Source organism: Hesperophylax consimilis, chromosome 5 (assembly GCF_061612785.1).
Source record: "Hesperophylax consimilis isolate HC1 chromosome 5, BYU_Hcon_1.0, whole genome shotgun sequence".
NCBI classification, from domain to species: Eukaryota; Metazoa; Arthropoda; class Insecta; order Trichoptera; family Limnephilidae; genus Hesperophylax; species Hesperophylax consimilis.
In genome coordinates this window covers 829,438-851,157 of record NC_142840.1, presented here as the reverse complement: position 1 = coordinate 851,157, position 21,720 = coordinate 829,438, and the positions used below count along the sequence as shown (strand labels likewise).

General features: G+C 31.9%; 1 protein-coding gene across 1 annotated transcript in view; it reads left to right on the top strand.

Moving 5' to 3' along the window:
• The first annotated feature begins 12,862 nt into the window (after positions 1-12,862).
• LOC149423396 (nose resistant to fluoxetine protein 6-like) overlaps positions 12,863-21,720 on the top strand; it is a 79,659-nt gene continuing 70,801 nt past the window's right edge. The window contains exon 1 of the mRNA XM_089631954.1: positions 12,863-13,785. Within this exon, the coding sequence (XP_089488080.1) occupies positions 12,960-13,785 (826 nt within the window). The 5' untranslated portion in view covers positions 12,863-12,959. The remainder of the gene's footprint in view (positions 13,786-21,720) is intronic.

Below are 21,720 nucleotides of genomic sequence, written 5' to 3'. Positions count from 1 at the left end.
CTCTCCCTAAACACAGAAACAACTAAATTTATCCCATTTTCAATCAATAAATTTAAATCAGAACCAGATTTGAACATTATAATACACCAACACAAATGTGGCAGAACTAACTGCAATCAAACTTGTCCTATCCTTAGTCCAACATCCAACATCAAATATCTTGGTGTATATATAGATCAATATTTTAAATGGAAAACACACATTTGTGAACTCGTCAAACGGATTAGGAAATGTATTTATATATTTATAAGACTGAGAAATATTCTTAGACTGGAAAACCTAAAAAGAGTGTACTATGCGATTGTTCAATCTATATTACAATATGGTATTATTGGTTGGGGAGGAACATATAATAAAATTTTGAACCCACTTAAAGTAGTTCAAAGATTGGTAATCAAGTAATTTTGAAAAAACCATCAAAATTTTCTACCGAAATTCTTTTTACAATTTTCAAAGTACCTACAGTACACAAAATGTATCAAAAATATTCAATACTTCAAATTTACAAAGAAATGCAGTCAAATACTCATAACTTGCAATTCAATACATCAGCAAGATACCAGAAAACTATTAAAATCCCAAAATTTAACACTAAGCTCATTCAAAATACCTATCTTTAGCTAGGCATAATTTATTTTAATAACCTTCCATTAAATTTAAAAAATATCTAAAATATTCAGGAATTTCACCTTAAATTAAAAAATTACCTTAAACTATTATAAGTCCAAAATACGTTTACTACTTCTAGAAGTAATATTGTTTAAATCTTGTGTTGTTTCTTTATAATTATTTAGCTTAATACTAACATGTACATAATTGAACTAGAATTCCCTCACCAAACACAAGAGCATTGTCTCTTTATGGTGAGGAAAGGCTACTTTAATTTCTATTGTTTTATATCTTTTTTATCCTGTATACTTATCTATGTAAAAAATATATTTTTCAAATATTAAATAAAAATAAAAAATAAAAAAATCACACCAAAAAAAAACTTGAATATTGATTAATAATTATATATTCTGATTGAGAATGAAATAACACCTTTTTCGTAAAAATTAACACGCCCTAAATTATGGCGGCTCGGACGGAATGGTTTAATAAAATTAGCAATAAATTTATGTGTGCATTAAAAGCGGGGAATTCATAAGTAGCAAGAAAAACTCTAGTGTAGCTAATAATTTGGCCACCCACTGTAGATGCCTACGTAAGTATGTACATAGGTATTGACTCTAAACTATATCATTTAAATTGTAAACTAAATTTATTATGTACAATTAAATAATATTCGGCCTTCTTTGGACAAAATCTTTCGATTATTTGCAGGTGGCTGATGCTGGAAGGAATGTTCCGGTTCCGGGTGCACTTTACGGAAATTTTAGGCGTTTAGTAAAAAAATGGAATGTGGAGATTATATTATGTTGTTTTTAGTCACAGAACACGGTTTTCATTTCAAAATAAAATTCAACACCTTGCTTTAACCTGGAATGTTTTTTACCCCCTTACACCCTGTATAATATATATTTTAGCCTCTACCGTACCGTGCTACAAATCATTCGTCGTGCCGTCCTGTAACACAGCGTTACACTATGATTTTTTGGAAATTATTGAAGAAAATATTGTTGTATAATGATACTTGCATTAAATGATTGAAAAAAAAACATTGATTTTGTCGGAGGGTGGACACAAGTTTTACACAATATTATATACAGAAGGACAAAAGTACATTCTCTTTTGAAAAACAAAAAAATTTATGCACAATCTTTTTTATAATTATTTCTGCATTGATCAGATAATAATTGTAACTAAGAAGATACATTTTATAACGTAATATTAGTTATTAAAAGTTACAAGATATACATAATACTTCAACAAAACTCGAATTAAAATAATAATAACAATTGGATAATTTGGATATCACCGTTTTTGTGCAAAATCACCTCAAGGTTACGCTGTACAATTTATGACGAATTTCTAGTCTCTATCTAATTTTATTATTTTCAAAAAGATACAGAAATAAATACTTACCTGGCTGGTCACTTCAGATAAACACATTTTTGTTAATAATTTTACGACTTCGCGCAGAGAACACTATAGGGAAAACACTGGACAATGATTTAACGTTTGTTATTTAACCCTTCATTAATATTGCTATTAAAATATTAAACGATCTTTCTTTCATATACGTTAATAATAAGAGTATAAGTTACATAACATATATCTCCCTTATTTAATTATTATATAAATTAGAGTAAAAGTATACAAAGTGAAGTAAAAAGATAGCAGGAACATAAAGCCAAACACACATATTAGGGGGGTTCTTATTTTTACTTATCATTTGATTGAATATAATATCAACAACTCTCCAAAAAAACATGAAACAGACAGACACAGAAAATAAAAAGGTAACGGTCGCAAGTGGGATTCACACCGCGGTCCTCTCTATTCTTATGCGGACTTATTTAAATATCTTTCAAATATTTTATTACAATTCACATTATTACGAAAAAACGTATAATATTGCATGAATGTAAAATGTTTTAAGGGGTCACTAAAAATAGCAAAAAATTAAGTAAGTATAGTAATATAACACAGTTAGCAATATAATGACGAATTGTACAAGCATATTAGACAGTGATATCCCACAGGTTAAGAATTATCGTCATTTTCAGTGCGTCGATGTCGTGAACAGAAAACCCTTTCTACATATGGCAGTTAAATGCAGGGCGACTTTAGTTAATTTCACTACACATGGAGACCATCTATCTCTTATTGTTAATTTTAGTTTCACGTGATTTCAAAAGATGTCACAAATACAAAATACAGTACATATTAATTTATCTTAGCCCCATTTTAAACATATTCCCCTCCCCTCCACCTACTTTCACACCTACCTTCCCCTCGCTCCCCCACCAAGATCATGTTCTCTCTCCCTCTTCTATCGTACCTATAAATACACTGTAACTCTGTTATTGAGTTAAAATGGTTTTATTTAACCCTGATGTGTTTAGGTTCAGGGTGAACCGGTATGCTCTGAACCACTGAGCTATGTCGGCTTATTTCCAACCCGCCCAATAATTCAATATGTACCAGTATCTCAATCAACAATTACTGCTTATTATATTTTTTCATCTGTAAACAACCAACTTGTTTCAGAGCACCTGACCGGACATCAGAAGGTACGGGTTCAATTCCCGTTGGCGGCATTTATTTTAACTCGGGAGATATTTTAAATTTCAATTAATAACTAATTATTGCTTATAATTATGTGTTATCCTTTATGCTCTGCATAAAACCTTGTCTTATAAATATTACTTTATCATTATAAAAAATAATGTTATTAACAGTTTACATTGCCACATTTATCGTTGTGGATTATTATATTAACGTTCTTTTTAGATATTTTCTGTAATAAGACATGTGTTGTATTTTATTTTTTAATTCTAAGTTGGTTATTGTGAAACTATGATTTTAAAGTTTAAAACTAGTTCCCATTGTTGAAATTTTATTAATAATACAGTATCATTTGCATAAGAGATTAATTCACCTTGAATTTTCTGTTGGAAAATGTCATTTACATATACATATTAGAAAGTCATCATTATATAACACATTAGTATGATTTAGGAATATTCGATCTGCTTCTGAGGAAAAGTTATGCAGAAGAACACACATTGCAGTTATACATGAAAGCGTAATCAAGAAATGCATTTCAAAATCTTTTCGCTGTTTTTCAAAAGTCGTAATAATAAAAAAATATATATTTTAAGGTATTCTACGCACATTGATGCATTATATCGATCATTTCCCGGCAGAAGATCGTAAGCGGCAATTTGACGATTTTCGAATTATTTTATAGACACCGCTTAAAACACATTTCCTCACGGATTGCAAAAGATCGCATGCAATGCAGCAACAGTCATAATAAATGCTTTTTTTGTTTTACCGCATGATTTTTTCTTTAATTTTTTGCCAAGCAAAGCATCATAAGCGTCATGTAAAAGAGTACATTCTTTAAATCTGTCGCAAGCATTTAAAAAAAATATATAAATAAAAGTAGTAAAAAGCACCTTCCAACGGAATTCAGAAATGTTAAAAATATATAAATTGTTCGAAAATTTGCAATACACTGCTGGATAAGATTTTTAGATTTTATGTTTAGTTTTCAAGTAAATTGATTCCATAGTTTGAATTTCTTAATGTTAAATTTGTAAGAAATCGGTCGCAAGGGGGTTAAAATCAACTTCTTAAGGTATTTTAAAATAAAAGGCGTAGATAAAAAAAAGTTCTTTGATTATCTTTGTGATGTAGATTCACTAGTTTCCGGACAATAATGCTTGCCTGAAGAGGGAATGACAGAGATTATCTCCAGTCTATGTGTTATTGGTAAATAAAATACAAAAAATATTTTTTTTTTAAAAAAGACAAGCGTTATTTTTTGTGAAAATATAAAAATATTACACCAGAAGAACAATATAGAATTTGAAAGTGAAGTTTATAAACACAATTTAACTGAGAAAGTTGAATGTAAAAAAATACTTATAGTTAACAAAACGTTAAGATGAAGAAGAATCTAGCTCTTTATATGCTAGTTTCGATTTACTGAAGGTCCTCATGCACTCCTCATGGAGAGAGTGTGAACTTGTTTTATACAAGAAAATATGCCTCCTATATTGAGAGCGTTTGTGATTGTGGGTCCAAAAGATTACGCACCATCTGCATGACCTGCCATAATCAAATGCCAGAACCAGCCCCAAGAAATTACGATGCATGCGATGTCTGATGAAGATTTCTATGATTGGAAGACATTTTCATCGGCTTACCTATCAGCAAAATTTAATAAAATTAATGAATTGCGAACTGTAATGTTAAAAAAATCTTAATCAAGCATGGATTCTTTACCGATAGTAGGTGCGACGTAATCAACATTGATTTTCTGAACCATCACAGTGGTAGGTATTTTAACGATACAAAAAAAAAATTCTACCGATACCAATACAAACATCTTTGGAGTGAACATTTTTCACAAAACGGCGCCTTAGTAAGAATATTATTATTTTTAACAGTTCTAGCTCTACAAATCATTTTATTTAATTTTTATAAGCAATTACCATAGACATATGAATATTAGTAGACCTGCCCTAAGTGATTAAAAGCGTATTATTCCCCACTCCCCATACCGGTTCCATTGGAGCCGGCTGGGCTCGCGTATGGCCTCAAGTGAATTTAGAAAACGTGACGTCATCATTCTTGTGCGAACTATGGTCGAGGCATCATCGGTTCATTTTACGAAATAACACGGCAAAATAGTGGCTTGTGGTATGAAAACTTGTAAAAATAGATGTGAAAAAGAGAATAAACCCAATTGTCGTATTACATTCCATATATAAGCATTATTTTACTTTATTTTAAGCATATTCACATCGTATAATATGGATCAGTTGTAGAAACATATACTATCACATTGAGATACGTCTGGACGCGAAACACAAAGCTGGTTGGTTGCTGGGAAGTAAATTATGAACATTTATAAAAGTGTCTTAACTAAATACGTAAACGAAATATTCGACTCTGAAAATAGAAGAAATTTATTTTGCCGAATTTGGACTTCGCAAATTTGTTCATAACGTGGCGAGTAATTTGCGCTCCCATGTAAAAATGTCTATTCATTCATAGGCAGATTTTAATTTTAAGAACTAAATGGTGATATTATAATGCGAGATGCCTATATACTGTCAGATTGATTTATTGACGAATAACAGTCAGCTTTACTCCCTTCGTTCTTCAACAGTTGATTTTACCCCTCATCTTTAATTTCTAGTCTATATATTCATATGTCTGTGGCAATTACTGAATTGTAAATTAAAATAAAGTAATGATACTTTTTATTACAAATAAAAATGTATTAAATAAATTTCTTAATTATTATTCAGTTTCCTTAACGAAAACTACATTCATTTATGCCAAAAAAACATCGATAATGATGTCGTAAGCTTACGACATATTGGCAAGGAATTCTCGAAGGGGCGCGTTACAACATCGTAAGAGCAAAAATTACTTGAATTTGAGACAATGATCATGTTTTCATCAAATCTTATTTTACGTTACTAAATAATGTACATATGTTTACGATTAAAATTCATTTACTAAACACCTTAGATAATAATAAAAAATATCCTTCAGTAAAATGCCATTTGTATGCGTACGATCTTATGGCGGGAAATGGTCGATATTTAGATACATGAAGGGAAAAAATAGGTCCGCGTTTTTCACCTCCAACTGACCTACAACTGTCGCAACGCTATAACTAAAACTATCGAATCCGGCCTACGCGCACCGCTTATCGCGTTCCAATAGTGGAACAAGTTTCCTAGATATATTAGTACGCAGTAGCGCCTCTAATTGTAGCTCTATGTCTACGCATCGAATTTAAAGAATCTTTCATTTATTATATATTTCTATGATTTTATTTTAATATTATTTCAAAATATTTTTTATTAAGATCTACTAATTTCCGTGACATTTTCATGTCAACTGTTTCAGTGGTTGAGTCTAAATTCTAATTATTTATGAGAATTTAGTTACCCATAGCCCTTTGTAATTTAAAATTATCAGTGGATTTATTTTCAACAGCACCCACATACATAATAGAATACCTATAGATGTATCATAAACATAGAACAGCATTAAAGGAAGGAAATAAAAATAGTTAAAGAATAGAAATTCACGGTGAAATTTCAGGCGTTTGTGGTGTTGGTGAAACGATAATGAATACCACCACAGTTTTACATCATTGACATACCGGTTCCAATTACAAGCGTAGCGGATACGTAATAGAGGACTAAGAAAAAACTGATGCTGGTCATAGAAAGAATATCATTCATATGGTAAATATCAAACTGCGAGATGTGGAGAATATGGGGAATTTATTTTTTAATCTTGACAAGATGACCTCAGTTCGGAAAACCCACCAAATTATCCCACTGGAGCTCGAACTTCTCCACCTAGATCTGCCGAAACTAGATCTGCACAGTCTGGGCTTACAATAATTGTGATAAAGAAATATATTCCAAAAAAATAATTGAGAATGCGAATCCTGTGACTTTTTTTTCTTTATTCTTTAAATATATTTGAGTACAGGTTTTTACATGCTTTTCGACTACCACACTAGACACATGTCCGTATTATGGTAGTCGAAATTTGTGTATAATTATATAAATGTAATACATGATTAATTCGTTAATATATTATTTTGTGAAATGCAATGTATTTGTAAAAAAGGTAAAGGTTTAATAGGTTTAACTGTAAATAAGAAAGAGAAGAAAATAAAGATAAATTAATTAATTATTTCAAAAAGAAATTTTAAACAGAATTGAAATGAAAAAAAGAATAACAAAGCAAATGAACTTAATTTAATGATGTCAGGCATTCTTTAAAATAGTTCCTTCCATTCATTAATAACCAATTCTGAATATATAATATTAGGTAGATGATCACATACAGGAAAAATAAAGATAAAAATAAAAATAAGGTAGGATACTAATAAAAATAATATATAATGTTAGGGATAATAGAAATAAAAATAAGAATAATCGCATCAGCGTAATACAAAGTTTTTGTCAAAAGTTAATTTAGAGATAAAATTTTATTAGAGAAATATGAAAAAATAAGAACAGTTTTAAGATGTAAGGCATTCTTTATAATATTTCCTTCCCTGAGCAAATAACCAGTTCTGTACACTAATGGCATAAAGATCATCAGTTTTCGATGTCTTAATATCAATACTCAGTAAGTTGAACATTTTAGTAAGTTTTAACGTAAGAACATAGTAAAATAGATTAATAATGTTATGTAGCAATCCTCAGAAAATTAAAGGCATCTGATAGTATTAATACTCCAGCGTCTGGACGATGTAGGCCCTGTGATTGAAATTGTGTTTAAATAAGACTTTAAAAATTAAGACACGATTTCATACTGAAATAGAATCGCCATATGTAATACGATATTTCTTCAAAAATATCGTTTCTGCTCATACAATTTTTGGATAATATCGAAGAAAATATGTCTTAGAAAGTTCATAATCCATTGGATTAATTACATTACAGTGAAAATTATCCACAATTACGTGATTACGTTTGACGTTTGACGAAAAAAGCACGCGTTAATTCAATATGGCCGATACCCGATACGCATCGCGGCTATAGGGGTCGACAGAGCGCACCTCTGGCGGTGAAGAAACGAATCAAATGACTGGCGCGTATATTTAAATATGCAAAATTACTTGAACATCAAGCGTTTAATAATAAGATTTCTTCTGGAATTTTTGTTGTTTGTTTTTGGGGTGTTATGCCGTGTTGCGCTAACTCCTTCTTTAGCCGACGTTTCGGACAGCGTTGCAGTGTCCATCATCAGGGCAGATCAAAATTTCTTCTGGAAGTTTATTTCAACTTTGCAATGGCATTTTTCATTATTATTTATAATTTTTTTTTTGCTTATTAATTATATCTGATTTTATATTGACATGTTTTCTAATTTCTAAAATTTCAAAATTATTTATTTGCGATGCTTTAATCCTGAGTGAAGTATTTTAAGACCTGAATTTTTATCGAAAGTGTGATTCAAAAGATGATTTGCAAACTCAGATTCACTATTTCCATTTAGAACCCTGAGATGTTTTTTAGTTCTGACTTCAAAGTTTCTATTGGTTCTACCTTTGTAAAATAAATTACAATCCAGCCCAATTGAGTTTATAAACTCCTGATTTTTTTGTTTGATTTTCGCCATCTTTATTATTAAGAATATATTTATTCATTCTGTTATTAGTGTAAAACGCCGGTTGAATAGTACCAGGAATGTTTATATATATAATTTTAGAAGTGTCGTTATTCACAAACAGAATTCTACGCCATTGTTTATTTATATCTTAAGAAATAGGGTTAAAATACCGTTTGAAGATAATATGTTTAATTATTTTATTTAGTATTTCAACTATCAATTTATTAGAATAACCGTTATTAAATGTTATTTGTCTTATGAATATATTGTTTTATGGTTATATGCAATTTTTTTTCAGGTCTTAAAATACTTCACACAGGATATAAAGCATCACAAATAAATAATTTCGAAATTTTAGAAATAAGAGAACATGTTTATAAAAGTAGATGTAATTGACAAGAATTTTTTTTTATAAACTCTCTTTTAAATATTTTCCCACTTAACTGGTCTTTCATATTTTAATTCCTAATTCTTATAAACCCAGCCTACTCTTACCCCTCCCCCCCCTCCTTCCACTTCTTTTTTCCAATTGTAATCTATATTTAATTTTTGACTTCGGTGTATACTTCGTTCATGAAACATGTATTGATTGTATATAATAAAGTGAAGTTAAAAAAGTTATTTGTTTTTTAATAAAATAAATTTTAATCGGATAACATTAGTTTATCTATTTCCATTGTATATCAATGCATACGTACATAATAAAATGTAAAAATTATATTTATTTATTAATTGGACAATTTGCATAGCGCCACTTTTGTGAGATATCACCTCAGAGGCGCTATATTATAATAATCTACCTTTATATATAGATTTTTACTCTCCTGATGAAGGTGTATATAAAATCTAATTTTAAACTTTATTAGATACAGTAACAGTTTTAGGTAAAGAATTACCACCAGTTGGAGTAAAATTCACACCTTTTAATTAAACCGACTGCTAATCACATCGCACAATTACCCTCCTTTTATCCATAAACATGGGTACAATTAATCAATATGTAATAATCTATTATTTCAGTCAACTTTGTTGTAACTATCTTTAATTGTTGTGACAAACTATACGATATTAATTCAACTTATAGACATTGACGGTTGTAACACATATTTAAGCACTGCAAGTCTCCTATGAGCAAATTATATTAGGTACCATAACAGTTAATATCAGTTGTAGACATGTAGTCAATAATAGTGTTTCATTTGAAATAATCCATCACAAATACGTAAAATTTCATTTATTCAAACAACTGTCATTCTTATTATGCCTAAATTGAGCATGTTTTTATTCATTAACTCCTTCCTGTTCCGTGTTTTAACAATATATACTCACCCTCTCTCTGTGAATGACCTAATATCTATCTATTAAATGTAACTGTTGTTAGTATCACTTAAACGGGGCACAGCCCAAGTAAGTGCCGCCCGCAGGGCCTAGCAGCAAAAACCCGCGGAGCGGATTTTTAACTGCTAGTATATTCTATAATATAATAATATGCATCGTGGATTGGCCTATTACAGAATATCGCTCCCTCTATATATATATATATATATATATTTATATATGCTGAAATAGGCCAAGCCACGAGAATATAGCGTGGTTTGTCATAAAAGGCATAAAACAACCTCACCAATAAAGGGTGAAGCCGAAATTCGGAATATGATTAAGTACAACGTTTTCTCACCAGGATTCTTCGCGGCCCAATGAAGAGGATTGCAACGTATCTGCAACGATTTCTACCTAACTAACTAACTAACTAACTAACCATCACGCCGTTTCCCCGCAGGGGTAGGCAGAGAGGACGGACCGCCAAACAACTCGGTCTTGGCACACACTCCTTGCCTCATTCACATTCATACATCGTCTCATACATACTCTTCTATTATTCTGACTCTTGACATGGCCCGACTCGAGTATCTGATTCACTTGATCGTGCCATGTCTTCCTCGGGCGTCCCCCACTTCTGCTACCATTCACATTTGCATCATATATCCTCCTTACACTCCTATCTTCGCTCATTCGCTCTACATGCCCAAACCATCTAAGCGTCCCTACCTATTAAGAAAAAATAGAGCAAATTGGATTCCTCCGAAATTTGGTCTAAAATCACTCCACCTCCGGTTCTGCAGTTCCCCTGGAAGGGAAACTTCCGGGAAAAAATTATTGTCTCTGACGTATCACCTTCAAGGCGTGGTACAGAGACGCCACTTTTTCATGATGCCTTTTAATAATTTTTATGACTAAAGCCCCGAGTGCGAGATGTATTATTTTTATTGTTTAGTTTATAAACGTCTAAAATACAAACTAAACAATAAAAATAAAACTTCTGGAACGCGGGGCTTTAGTCATAAAAATTATTAAAAGGCATCATGAAAAAGTGCCGTGTAATTTAATAATTTGTAATTAAAAAATCTTTGAGTTTAATTGCACAACTCAATTTTTTGTTGCCGTTCTTACAAAATGGGTGGCTTATCTCCTGCTTCACCTCTAAGTATTGAGTATATAAGTTTATAGCAATAATTATTAATATTAATTATAATTTCCATCGATTAATTTCTTATGTTTGATAACTGTGGCGTTCAATTTCTCTTTGTAAAGGTAGTTAAAATTTCTAATACTCATTCGTTATTTGCATATTTCGTTAGACGGGTGCTACAAAATGTATAATGAGAATGTATGAATGTATACATTATGATGATTTGCACATTACAGAATAGTTGGTAACTGAGTAACATAAGCCAGGATCAAGGATTTGTTGACTTCATTTCATCATCCTTACGCCACAGCGGAAAACTCCACATTGCGAATCTTTTCCCCGTGGTAAATGCATCATATATTATGATACAATGGATCAATAATAAGTGGTCATCATTACCTACTTCTTGTGGTAAGGAGGCCGTGACGACATGGTGGAAATTGTAGGGATCTTTCGTCACTAGTGTTCGTGACGTGCGTAACCTGCACGGAGATTATAATACTACCATGGAGGTTGTATGCAGTAAGTACCTTCCCGGGCCAATTGCTGATATTTCGGTAATGTAATGATATTCTGGATCTGATATTGATTGGAAATTTAAACTACTTATTGCAGCTATAATCATATAAAATATAATATGATAGGTAGGTACAATATTTAAGATAGTCGCTAAAATAAAAATAAAAATATCAGTCAAGGAATAAACTAGCTGAAATCCTTGTTTTGATGGCCGATGATGTGCGAAATATCATCAGTCTCGGAATAAAACTATAGATTTGTATCGACGCCGCCCGCCCATTGTCCGCCACGCGACGACCCGTCCGCCGGCCATAGGTCATAGACACTCTTCTTTATTTAAATAGATAGATGATTAAATATATTGATTCGAGGGTCTGAGTTAGTTATTTAAAAAATATGAAATTTAGATCTCGTTCGCCATTGGATGTTTGATATTATATGAATTTAAAATTATATTAGTTGTTTGTTACCTTTATCAGACCTGAAATGAAGGTGGGGCATAAATAACCAAAGGGCACCAAAGGAAACAAAGAAAATGGATTTTATATTTATTTGGATTTTATAAAGTACAAGAGCTCTATTTGGCTGGAGCAAGTGAATTTAAGCAACCAAGGACTGAGTTTTGTCTGCAATATAAAAATTCTAATTGAAAGTAGTATCTACCATGTCTTCGAGGCCATTTTATGCAATGAAATTATTCACCTTGTAGTTTATAAGAAGGTCAAAAAATTAACGAAGAATAATTTTACTGAAAATATTTTTTCTCGTTGAAATATAAATAAATATAAACTTTGTACTAAAATATTTTATTTTTAGTAAATTTTACCTATTCTCTGCTATAAGGGCAAAAAGTTTAGTATTATAGATTTAAAATAAAATAATAAAAAGCATTTTAAAATTTTGGCATAAACTTGAAATGTTTACAAAATGTGCCTAATTGTAGCAAACTCATAACTTTGTTCTTACGACATACAACAAGACAATTACAATGCGTTGTCCATACTACCAGTGTCCATTATTCCGCATGTTCCGAGGTGGCGCCGAGTGCTGATTGAGTGCCGAGAGCCGAGTGCGGGGAGTGGGGGTCGGAGCGGGACCGCGAGGACTCGTTGCACACCGCCGCGCGGACCTGATCCTCGAGAGGGCGATCCGTCTTATCAGTATAGTTTCGCTGTCGGTCGACAACATAGCGGTCAAGATGTCGCGGTCGGCGTTCTGCTATCAGCTGCTGTTTGGTATACTCGTCGTAATACTAGCCCCCGCTCTGAACGCCGAAACTTTCAAAGATATCAAACTTATTAGTGAAGCCATCGAAACAACTACTTTATCTGGAGAATTTACAACCCTTAATTTCAATATTGACCCCTTTCCAAATAGTGAAGAATCTACCGATCGTTACGATGTGTTCAACACGACAGAAAGTGATCAAACCGGCGATGAAACCAATCTGAACATTTCTACAATTAAAAATAACATTTTTTTGAACGAATTCAACAGTAAAAATCAACGACAAAATGATTCTTCGATCAATCCTGAGGGGAATGAAGTTGAAAATTCGGCAACCCTTACTCAACTGGGGAACGCGAATTCAAACATAGATATTATCAAAGAAGATACCACAAAAACCGTAAAAAATAATACGAAAGAAACTTCGGTATCTGGTGTTAATTCTAGGGCGAGAAGCATTCACGAGCTTTCCAAAATGTTTGGTTTGGAAAATGAAAATGTGCCTCCTGAATACATAACAATTTTTGAAAAAATGAAACCTGAGGAACGTTTGACGTCTTCCCTCGCGTTCAAGAAGAGATACATCGAAGCACACTTCGACCCTGTGACGTATTTCAATAAAACAGGACCCCCGCTGGAAACGGAGACTCCTGAAAACTACGGGATTTCTATAGTTCTGTCGAGTGATATCGTGGCTTTGACTAGTGTTGTGGAAGCTATGCAAGACTCTTTGTGTAAAAACCAAAGCTTGAGACTACTTCGCGGATTGCTGGCTGGAAAATTATGGGCGCTAAAAAGTTAGTAAAGACCTACCATATTTTTGCCTTACAACAAAACATTTCAGATTTTTGTTCGAGGCCGTCAAAAATCTGGAATGAAGCTGGAGGTTGCGGGTTCAAATCCCGGCGTGCCTAAGAAAATGTTATTTGATTAAATTGTGTTATTTCAAAAATTATTAATTTAAATAATTATTATTTATACTTTTGGCACGCTCCAGAGAAACTTTGCTTAAAATGGCTTTGGCCGTGTTTGGTGACTAGATCCATGTGCTTCCCTCTTTCCCATCTTCTTCCGCTCCCCACTTCCTTTAGCCTCACAACATACACTAATTGGAGATTCCATAGTCTCAATGGATCCAGACGGTTGGGAGCAGTTGGGACTCCTGTGCGGTTTCACATAAAAAATAAAAATATTATAAATTTGTTTAATTTTCAGTAGCATACTTTCCGGAGTTCAGTCCCAATCTCGTGTCAATAACTTGTCAAGTCAATGTATTTCGAGAGTATTGAACCGCGATTAATCGTGAATGATAATTGCACAACATTACCAATGTCACAAAATGTACATTTAAAAATTGTTGCTAATATTCTAAAGACAAATTTGTTTATGTAAATAAAGACTATTTTATTCCTTGTTGCGGTAATTTCCCTTTGGAAAACCAGATAATATAATTGGTGCTACTTATGTTATGACTATTATTGATAATTCGAAGTAGTATTCTCTTTTGTTAATACTTAAGGCCAAGCATTTGGCCTGCTGTACTTACCGTTGATACTTTCACGACTAAATATTATTAATGGGTTGGTTTATAAAACAGTTATGTTGACCACCTGTTTATCGGCATTTGGATTAGATGTTAACAACATTGTGTTTGATACACGCCCTTGGTAAATGTGAAAGTAATACGTATTTACTAATCCATTGTAGTATGAAATCATTATTTTCATGATTGTATAATTATTATTGCCTACATTTTTATCATTGAAAAATATCCATATTTCAAGACTGAATACGAATTTCGAATATCGAATTTCACAATAAATGAATACCGTTCAAAATGTATGGAAAATTTAAAATGTAATTTTTCTGAATATGATTATCGTACTAAAAATATTTAACTTCATTATGACATAGAAAAGGCCAATGTCTGGTAAGATGACTGTCACCAACGTCGCCACAATATTCACAATAAAATCGAACTTGGCGTTTTGGCAGCATATCTAAAATGGAATTTTAAATCGTTATTGAAAAATAATTCGTCCATATAAAAATAAAATAAAATTACCTTAACTACCTATTACAATCTTTTGACTTTATTTACTTCGAGAATAAAAAAAGTGAAAATACCGTATTGTTTGATTTTTTTAAAATAGTTGATATAATTTCTCAAATATTATTTGTTTAATTTTTTATTATTTAATAAATGTTTACATGTTACATTTTTTGACATTTTTTTAACTACCATTCTAGGCTAATGCCTGTGTTGTGGTAGTTATACATGAAATAATAATAAAGATAACATAAAAGAACTAAAAAATACTATTTTATAGAAAAATAAGTATGCAAGCATGAATCATACATGAAATAATAATAAAAATAACATAAAAGAACTAAAAAATACTATTTTATAGAAAAATAAGTGTGCAAGTATGAATCATACATGAGATAATAATAAAAATAACTTAAAAGAACTAAAAAATACTATTTTATAGAAATATAAGTATGCAAGTATGAATCACTCATGAAATAATAATAAAAATAACTTTAAAGAACTAAAAAATACTATTTTAGAGAAACATAAGTATGCAAGTATGAATCATACATGAAATAATAATAAAAATAACTTAAAAGAACTAAAAAATACTATTTTATAGAAACATAAGTATGCAAGTATGAATCATACATGAAATAATAATAAAAATAACTTAAAAGAACTAAAAAATACTATTTTAGAGAAACATAAGTATGCAAGTATGAATTATAATAATTAAACCAACTATTTTATTTTATTTTTATATTAGTATCCTCAATACTTAATATCATCAGATTAGTAAGAAAATCATTCAACCAACACTTAAAACGTGGTATTTAATCATTTCCCGGCCGAATTTGTTTACAAATAGTGGTTTCTTGCACAACGACATCGTTAAAGGTTTATCCCTTCACCGATTAATTCCAGTTAAAGCAATTCACTTTAGTCCACGGACACCTGCGAAATAGTCTGCAACGAGCCGACACGTGCTATTAGATTGCAGTTCGCAATGGTCAGTGTTCACGCAGCTGGTTATATTGGTTGCATTACAACATTGTGTATTGCTTTGAGGTTCTCGAATTGACTGCGACATCACTTGCTCATTAACCGGTTACATTTTCCATTCTGTTCTAGACATTTTTTATTTTAGTAAATGCTTCACAAAAATCCCAATTGCTCCCAACCGTCTGAAGCCAGTGGCATCCCGGATTGGGTTATGTTGTATGGCAGAGGATAGTAGGGTTTGTTGATGGGAAAGAAATGAAGATGGGGGGAAAGACAATGATTTTCAGTTCCAGTCACCAAACACGGATAAATCTATTTCAAGCAACGATTCAATTAAATCGAACACGGAGAAAAATAAGTATTACTGATTTATTAAAAATCTCTTAAAATTATTCGTAATCCGGTTAAGAACGGGATTGCAGGCCGTTTCATGATAAACTTTTAGTAAAATCGCAACACTAACACGTGTTCACGCACCTGTATTTGCCTTGATAATATATAATGACGAAATGTGAAAATACTATAATATTTTTATTAACATAACATCGTGATACTACATTAACAATACTCTTTTACTAAAAGTACCCACCAATTCAATCGCTAAGGCCTGCAATCCTGTTTTTAATCGGATTACTAATATTTTGAAGAGGTTCGTAATAAATTTTATTTATATCATTAAGTTTTCTTCGTGAAGAATTTCAAGAATTGTCAAAAGTTTTTCATAATCTTTTAACTTAAATTATAACCATATTGACATATTTAACTCGACTTTACGCGACATAAAACAAAAACTCAATAATCAACAAAACTCAAACTAGAAGTTCAATTCCTATATATTCCCGTCCTTTGCCTCTTAATCCTTATCCTATATTTCCCCCTCCTCCCCCCACCCTCCTTTATTTTAATATTTTTAATATTTTCTAACTAAACAAGAAATTAATTTAAGAGAACATCTCTATGCCATTGTACACCATTGTAACACCATTAACTATTCATCAGTGGAAAGTTCATAATTGGCATAATTAATAATATTATTATTGTATCATTATATAATTAAAGATTTGCTGTCAACTTTTCCAAATAAATAAATAAATAAACCAAAATAATTTTTGGCTATCGTACGCACACCAACATTGTCTTATTTCTACTGTGTGATATCAGTCTTCTAGCATTATATGAACTTCCAACCAGGAAGGCGTTGCGCACGCCCCCTATGATTTGCATTGACCTCGCAATAAATTTAAAGAGATCAGTTTATCCTTAAAAAAAATATTATTCACCACGCAATTTATTTTGGTAAACCATCGAAAGGTCAACATTTGGGATTTATTGTTATTTCCGGTTCCAAACTGTATATATAAGTAATGAGTACGTAATTACGAGTAGAATTATCTGTATTCGCAATAGATTTGTCTGTTTGTGTGGTGAGTTTAAAGTTATTCAACTTGGAGATTAAAGTTGCGGACATGCTTTAATCAGGCTCGACGGAGGTGAGAATAGCGTCGGATCCGCTGACGTGCATTTATTAACATTACCATATTCAGAGTGTAGGTAATGCCCTAAATAACTCTCGATGACGTAAGCGCATTAAAAACCACTTGACGCCACAACCCTTGGGCCAAGAAATACGTTTAATTTATAATGAATATAATTTATATGAATCACGAATCACAAAATTAACACACATTTCAAATTGATATTTTAAATTCATTACAAAGTACCTATAATGCGGATTCAGTTTTCTTCGGAAATATACTGCAATTATAACGTTAAACGTAATGTAAAAAGTATCATAAAAAATACTTGTTTTAGTTATCTGTGCGTCCTGTATAACTCTAGTTCATTTAACTTAAATTTGCTTTGAATATAAGTGTCATTTTCAAAATTGGAACTGATTGTGCGCAGAATTCAGAAAAGCGATAAATTACTTAATTCATTAATAATCTACCATGACCAAGACGAGAAAATGGCTCGTAGAAGGGGATTTAGTTAAAACTTTAAAATGTCATTATCTGTTATCCATTGCCAAGGAAGTAATGTAAATACCGATTTTATAATAATAGGAAGTACAAACAGATGTTGTAGTGCATAATATTAATAGCATCATTACTACTATTCATATTGCACTACGTAGTCCCATTGTAGCTTGCAATACTCATTACCGTTAACACGTACAATATGCATTATTCAAAGCGAGGAAGTAAAACTTGACCATAGATAAAAGTGCTGACCCGATAGAGGTAGGTAGAATGTGGAAATTATTAAGGCCACAAGAACTGTCATAATCCAGCGTAGGAAACATTGCAACAGGTATTATGGACTCCCATGTAACCTGCAGAGGTCTTGCCCACTCAGCTGTGGATTCTGGTTTATTGTAGAGTGATGATACCAGTTTAAAAGCGGTTCACACTCTCTTTCGTAAACAAGATTGGTGAAAACGAATTTATTTACGTCACGTTCGATAATAATTTCGTAACAATTGACCAAAATGTGTTTTGCGTCTTTTTTTAAACTAGTATGGTCAGTATTATATATTCCGCAGGTATTCTTGAATGGAATTCCTTGCTAATAGTTTCCGGTTTTATATGCTCACACCCGTGACTGGATAACTCATCAAAATGACAATTCAAGACACATTTAAAAATTGATATAAAATCATTAAAAGTGTTGAAATTAAAACTAGGTTAAATGGGTTACGTTTATTGGTTAGTTTTTTCATCGCTTTTAATGACTTTATATCACTATTTAAAGGTGTATTAAATTGTCATTGCGTTGAGTTATCATGGAACCGCTCACACCTGACGCTAATTGACTATTGACCTAATGGGTAATGTTATGAGCTGAATAGATGTTTTTTGTATATATTAATAACATATATAATATGGATTTAAAAAAATTAATGTTGTTATTATAGTATGTCCCCAAAAACCATAACAATCAACCCTCCACAAATCGCTCTGGGAACGGAGTTCGGTGTTCGAGTCCCTGCGTGGGCTGTTATATATTTTTTATCTTATTTATATGAGTAGGTATATTTTACAAAATGAAATAAATTGATTTGAATTATAGTACTTATGTTGAATATCTCGTTCAAGAGTGTAAAATCCTCTTAGTATCGCACTTTTTTTTTGGTTTTAGGCATTTCACCCTGAAAAGAGTGCTTTGTGCCGGTAACAGTTAAAGTGGATAAAAAAATTCGGTTAATCTATTGGGAGAGTAATAAAACAAATTAAATATTGGACTTATTTAGAAACAAATTAAATGTTGAATTCATTCAGGTTAATAAACTTACATAAAGCTGTATGAACACGAGAATTGTTAAGAGATAAAAGGTATGAAATGTTAAGGGGGGACTGGTGTGTGATTTTAATAAGCCGGCGGTATATGTTCTTGAAAGATGAATGGTTTTTACAGTTAAAGAAAACGTGGTCGAGGGTTTCCTCTTCCACACCGCACTGGCAGACCGGCTCATCCAAAACTATAATTCTAGCCAAGTGAGATGCAATTTAACAGTGACCAATTCTCATTCTCGAAATACATGAAATGAATCGTTTTGAAAGTTTTTTACCGTGAAACCATGGCTTAGCAGGGATATGGTTTTGAATTCCAGCATAGAAAGATCCAGTTCTTATTTTGGAGACTGCCCAATTTTCTTCCCAGGCACGAGTCATGTTGGATTTAAGAATCGGGAAGACATCGGAGATAGGAATTCTAAAATTTAGTGGGATAGTTCCGGAATCTGAACCAGATTTGGCGAGAGAATCGGCCATCTCATTATAGTATCGCCCTTGTTGGAGACTAAGATGACCATTCGAAATCGATACGTTGTCTGATAGGATTTAGTTATTTTTTAGGCATCCCCACCATTATCTATGGGTTTGCCATAATCATAGTTTAGGAGCTGTATTCAATTTACATTTAGCTTTTGAAATGCAAACTGGATTTTTACTTTATAATTCCATGCAAAAAAATGTCAGAACCAAATTTGAGCCCAAGTACTTCCAACATAATTAGCTAATGAAGTGCTATACACCTACCAACGAGTTAATTTTACCTGTTTTATATGGTCCGACTAATTGTGGTCAAACGCGTTTAGAAGTATTTTAGCAAACAGGAAGTGATGTGTTATATACTAAAGAGATAAATAAAATGAGATATAAATAAAACACTAGGTATAGGTGTTTGGTTGAGTGTGATTAAGGTGTAGGTATTTACTATTCACAGGATCTATTAAATTAGCGATTCACGATTCACCGTACATCGTACGTACGTACACACGTACATCAAGTTTCTTACCTCTAACCACTTAACTCTTATACCCCAAGGGTATACATAAGATACAACTATCAATACTTTCCTACTACATTAAATAAACAATTTTGCATTCAAATTAAGTACTTTACAATATTAATTTAAATGAATTCCATTCTCAGATAAATATTTCATGTCTAATTACTTTCTTCCGCTTTGCCTTGAAATTCAATTACATAATATTTATGGTGTAGATAATATGTGAGTTTAAACACACTTATTATATTTGCAAACTACATTAACAGTAGCCACACTGCAACCTGCCTACTATGTATTAATTTCAGAGATGTGCTTTATTTCAAATAAATCCATTTCAAATGGAAATGCAAAATGCAAAATGGGTATTTTCCATTTTGCATGTTAAATGCTTTTCTAAAAACCATTTTGCATTTTGCATTTTAAATGCTTTTCTCAATGCATTTTCCATTTTAAATGCTTTTTTGCAACATTCTTCCAACTTTCTCCACTCATCTTTTTTTCATAAGCCCCAAATATCAGTCGGTCCTCAACCTCGCTATGAGAGATAATTTACATTTGTCAAGTTGCTCCCTGGTAGGAGCCCTGGCAATTGAGTGATAACATTACAAAAATACTGATTCAAATACTGAACATGGGGCCATGACGCTATAATATTAAATGTTAGATAGCAGTTTCTATGTTTTTACGTTGGCAACATTAGTCCCGCGCAAATTTTTTGTGGTTTCATAATTTGTAGTCGTGGTGTTTTTGGATTTACCATCATGTAATATGTTTGTTCTACATTGATGTCCATTATTAAATGACAAAATTGTTTAAAAATTATATAATTATTTTGATTGTTTGACCTGAGAAACCATTTTGCATTTTCAATGCATTTTGAAAATAGGTATTTTGCATTTTGCATTTGAAATGCTTTTCTAAAAACCATTTTGCATTTTGCATTTTCAAATGGAAAAGTTTTGACCCATTTCCATTTTGCATTTCAAATGGTTTTGGGTACCCATTTTGCACATCTCTGATTAATTTACGTAAAATTATTTATTGCTCATCTCTGATATTTTATTTGTTATTAACTAAAAATGTCTCGTCAATTTTCTAATTATATTAATTATAATAATTCGCTTAGATTCTCAAATAAATTAGCGAAGGTTCACACTTCGGAATGTTGAAAACACAATACAAACACCACACAGTCCGCTTTCCTTTGACGGGAGTTGTGACATTCGTCCTTGTGGCGAGTACGGCGAATTGTTTCCCAGTTTCTGTGTCACACTAGTCGCGTCGCCGTCGGTACCAACTAATAAGTCGAATTAAGTATTCTCTGCACCGAAAAAAGCTATAAATGTGTACAATGAGCCAATTTCTACATCAACTTTTCGGAATAGAAACTGCGTAGGATGCCAAG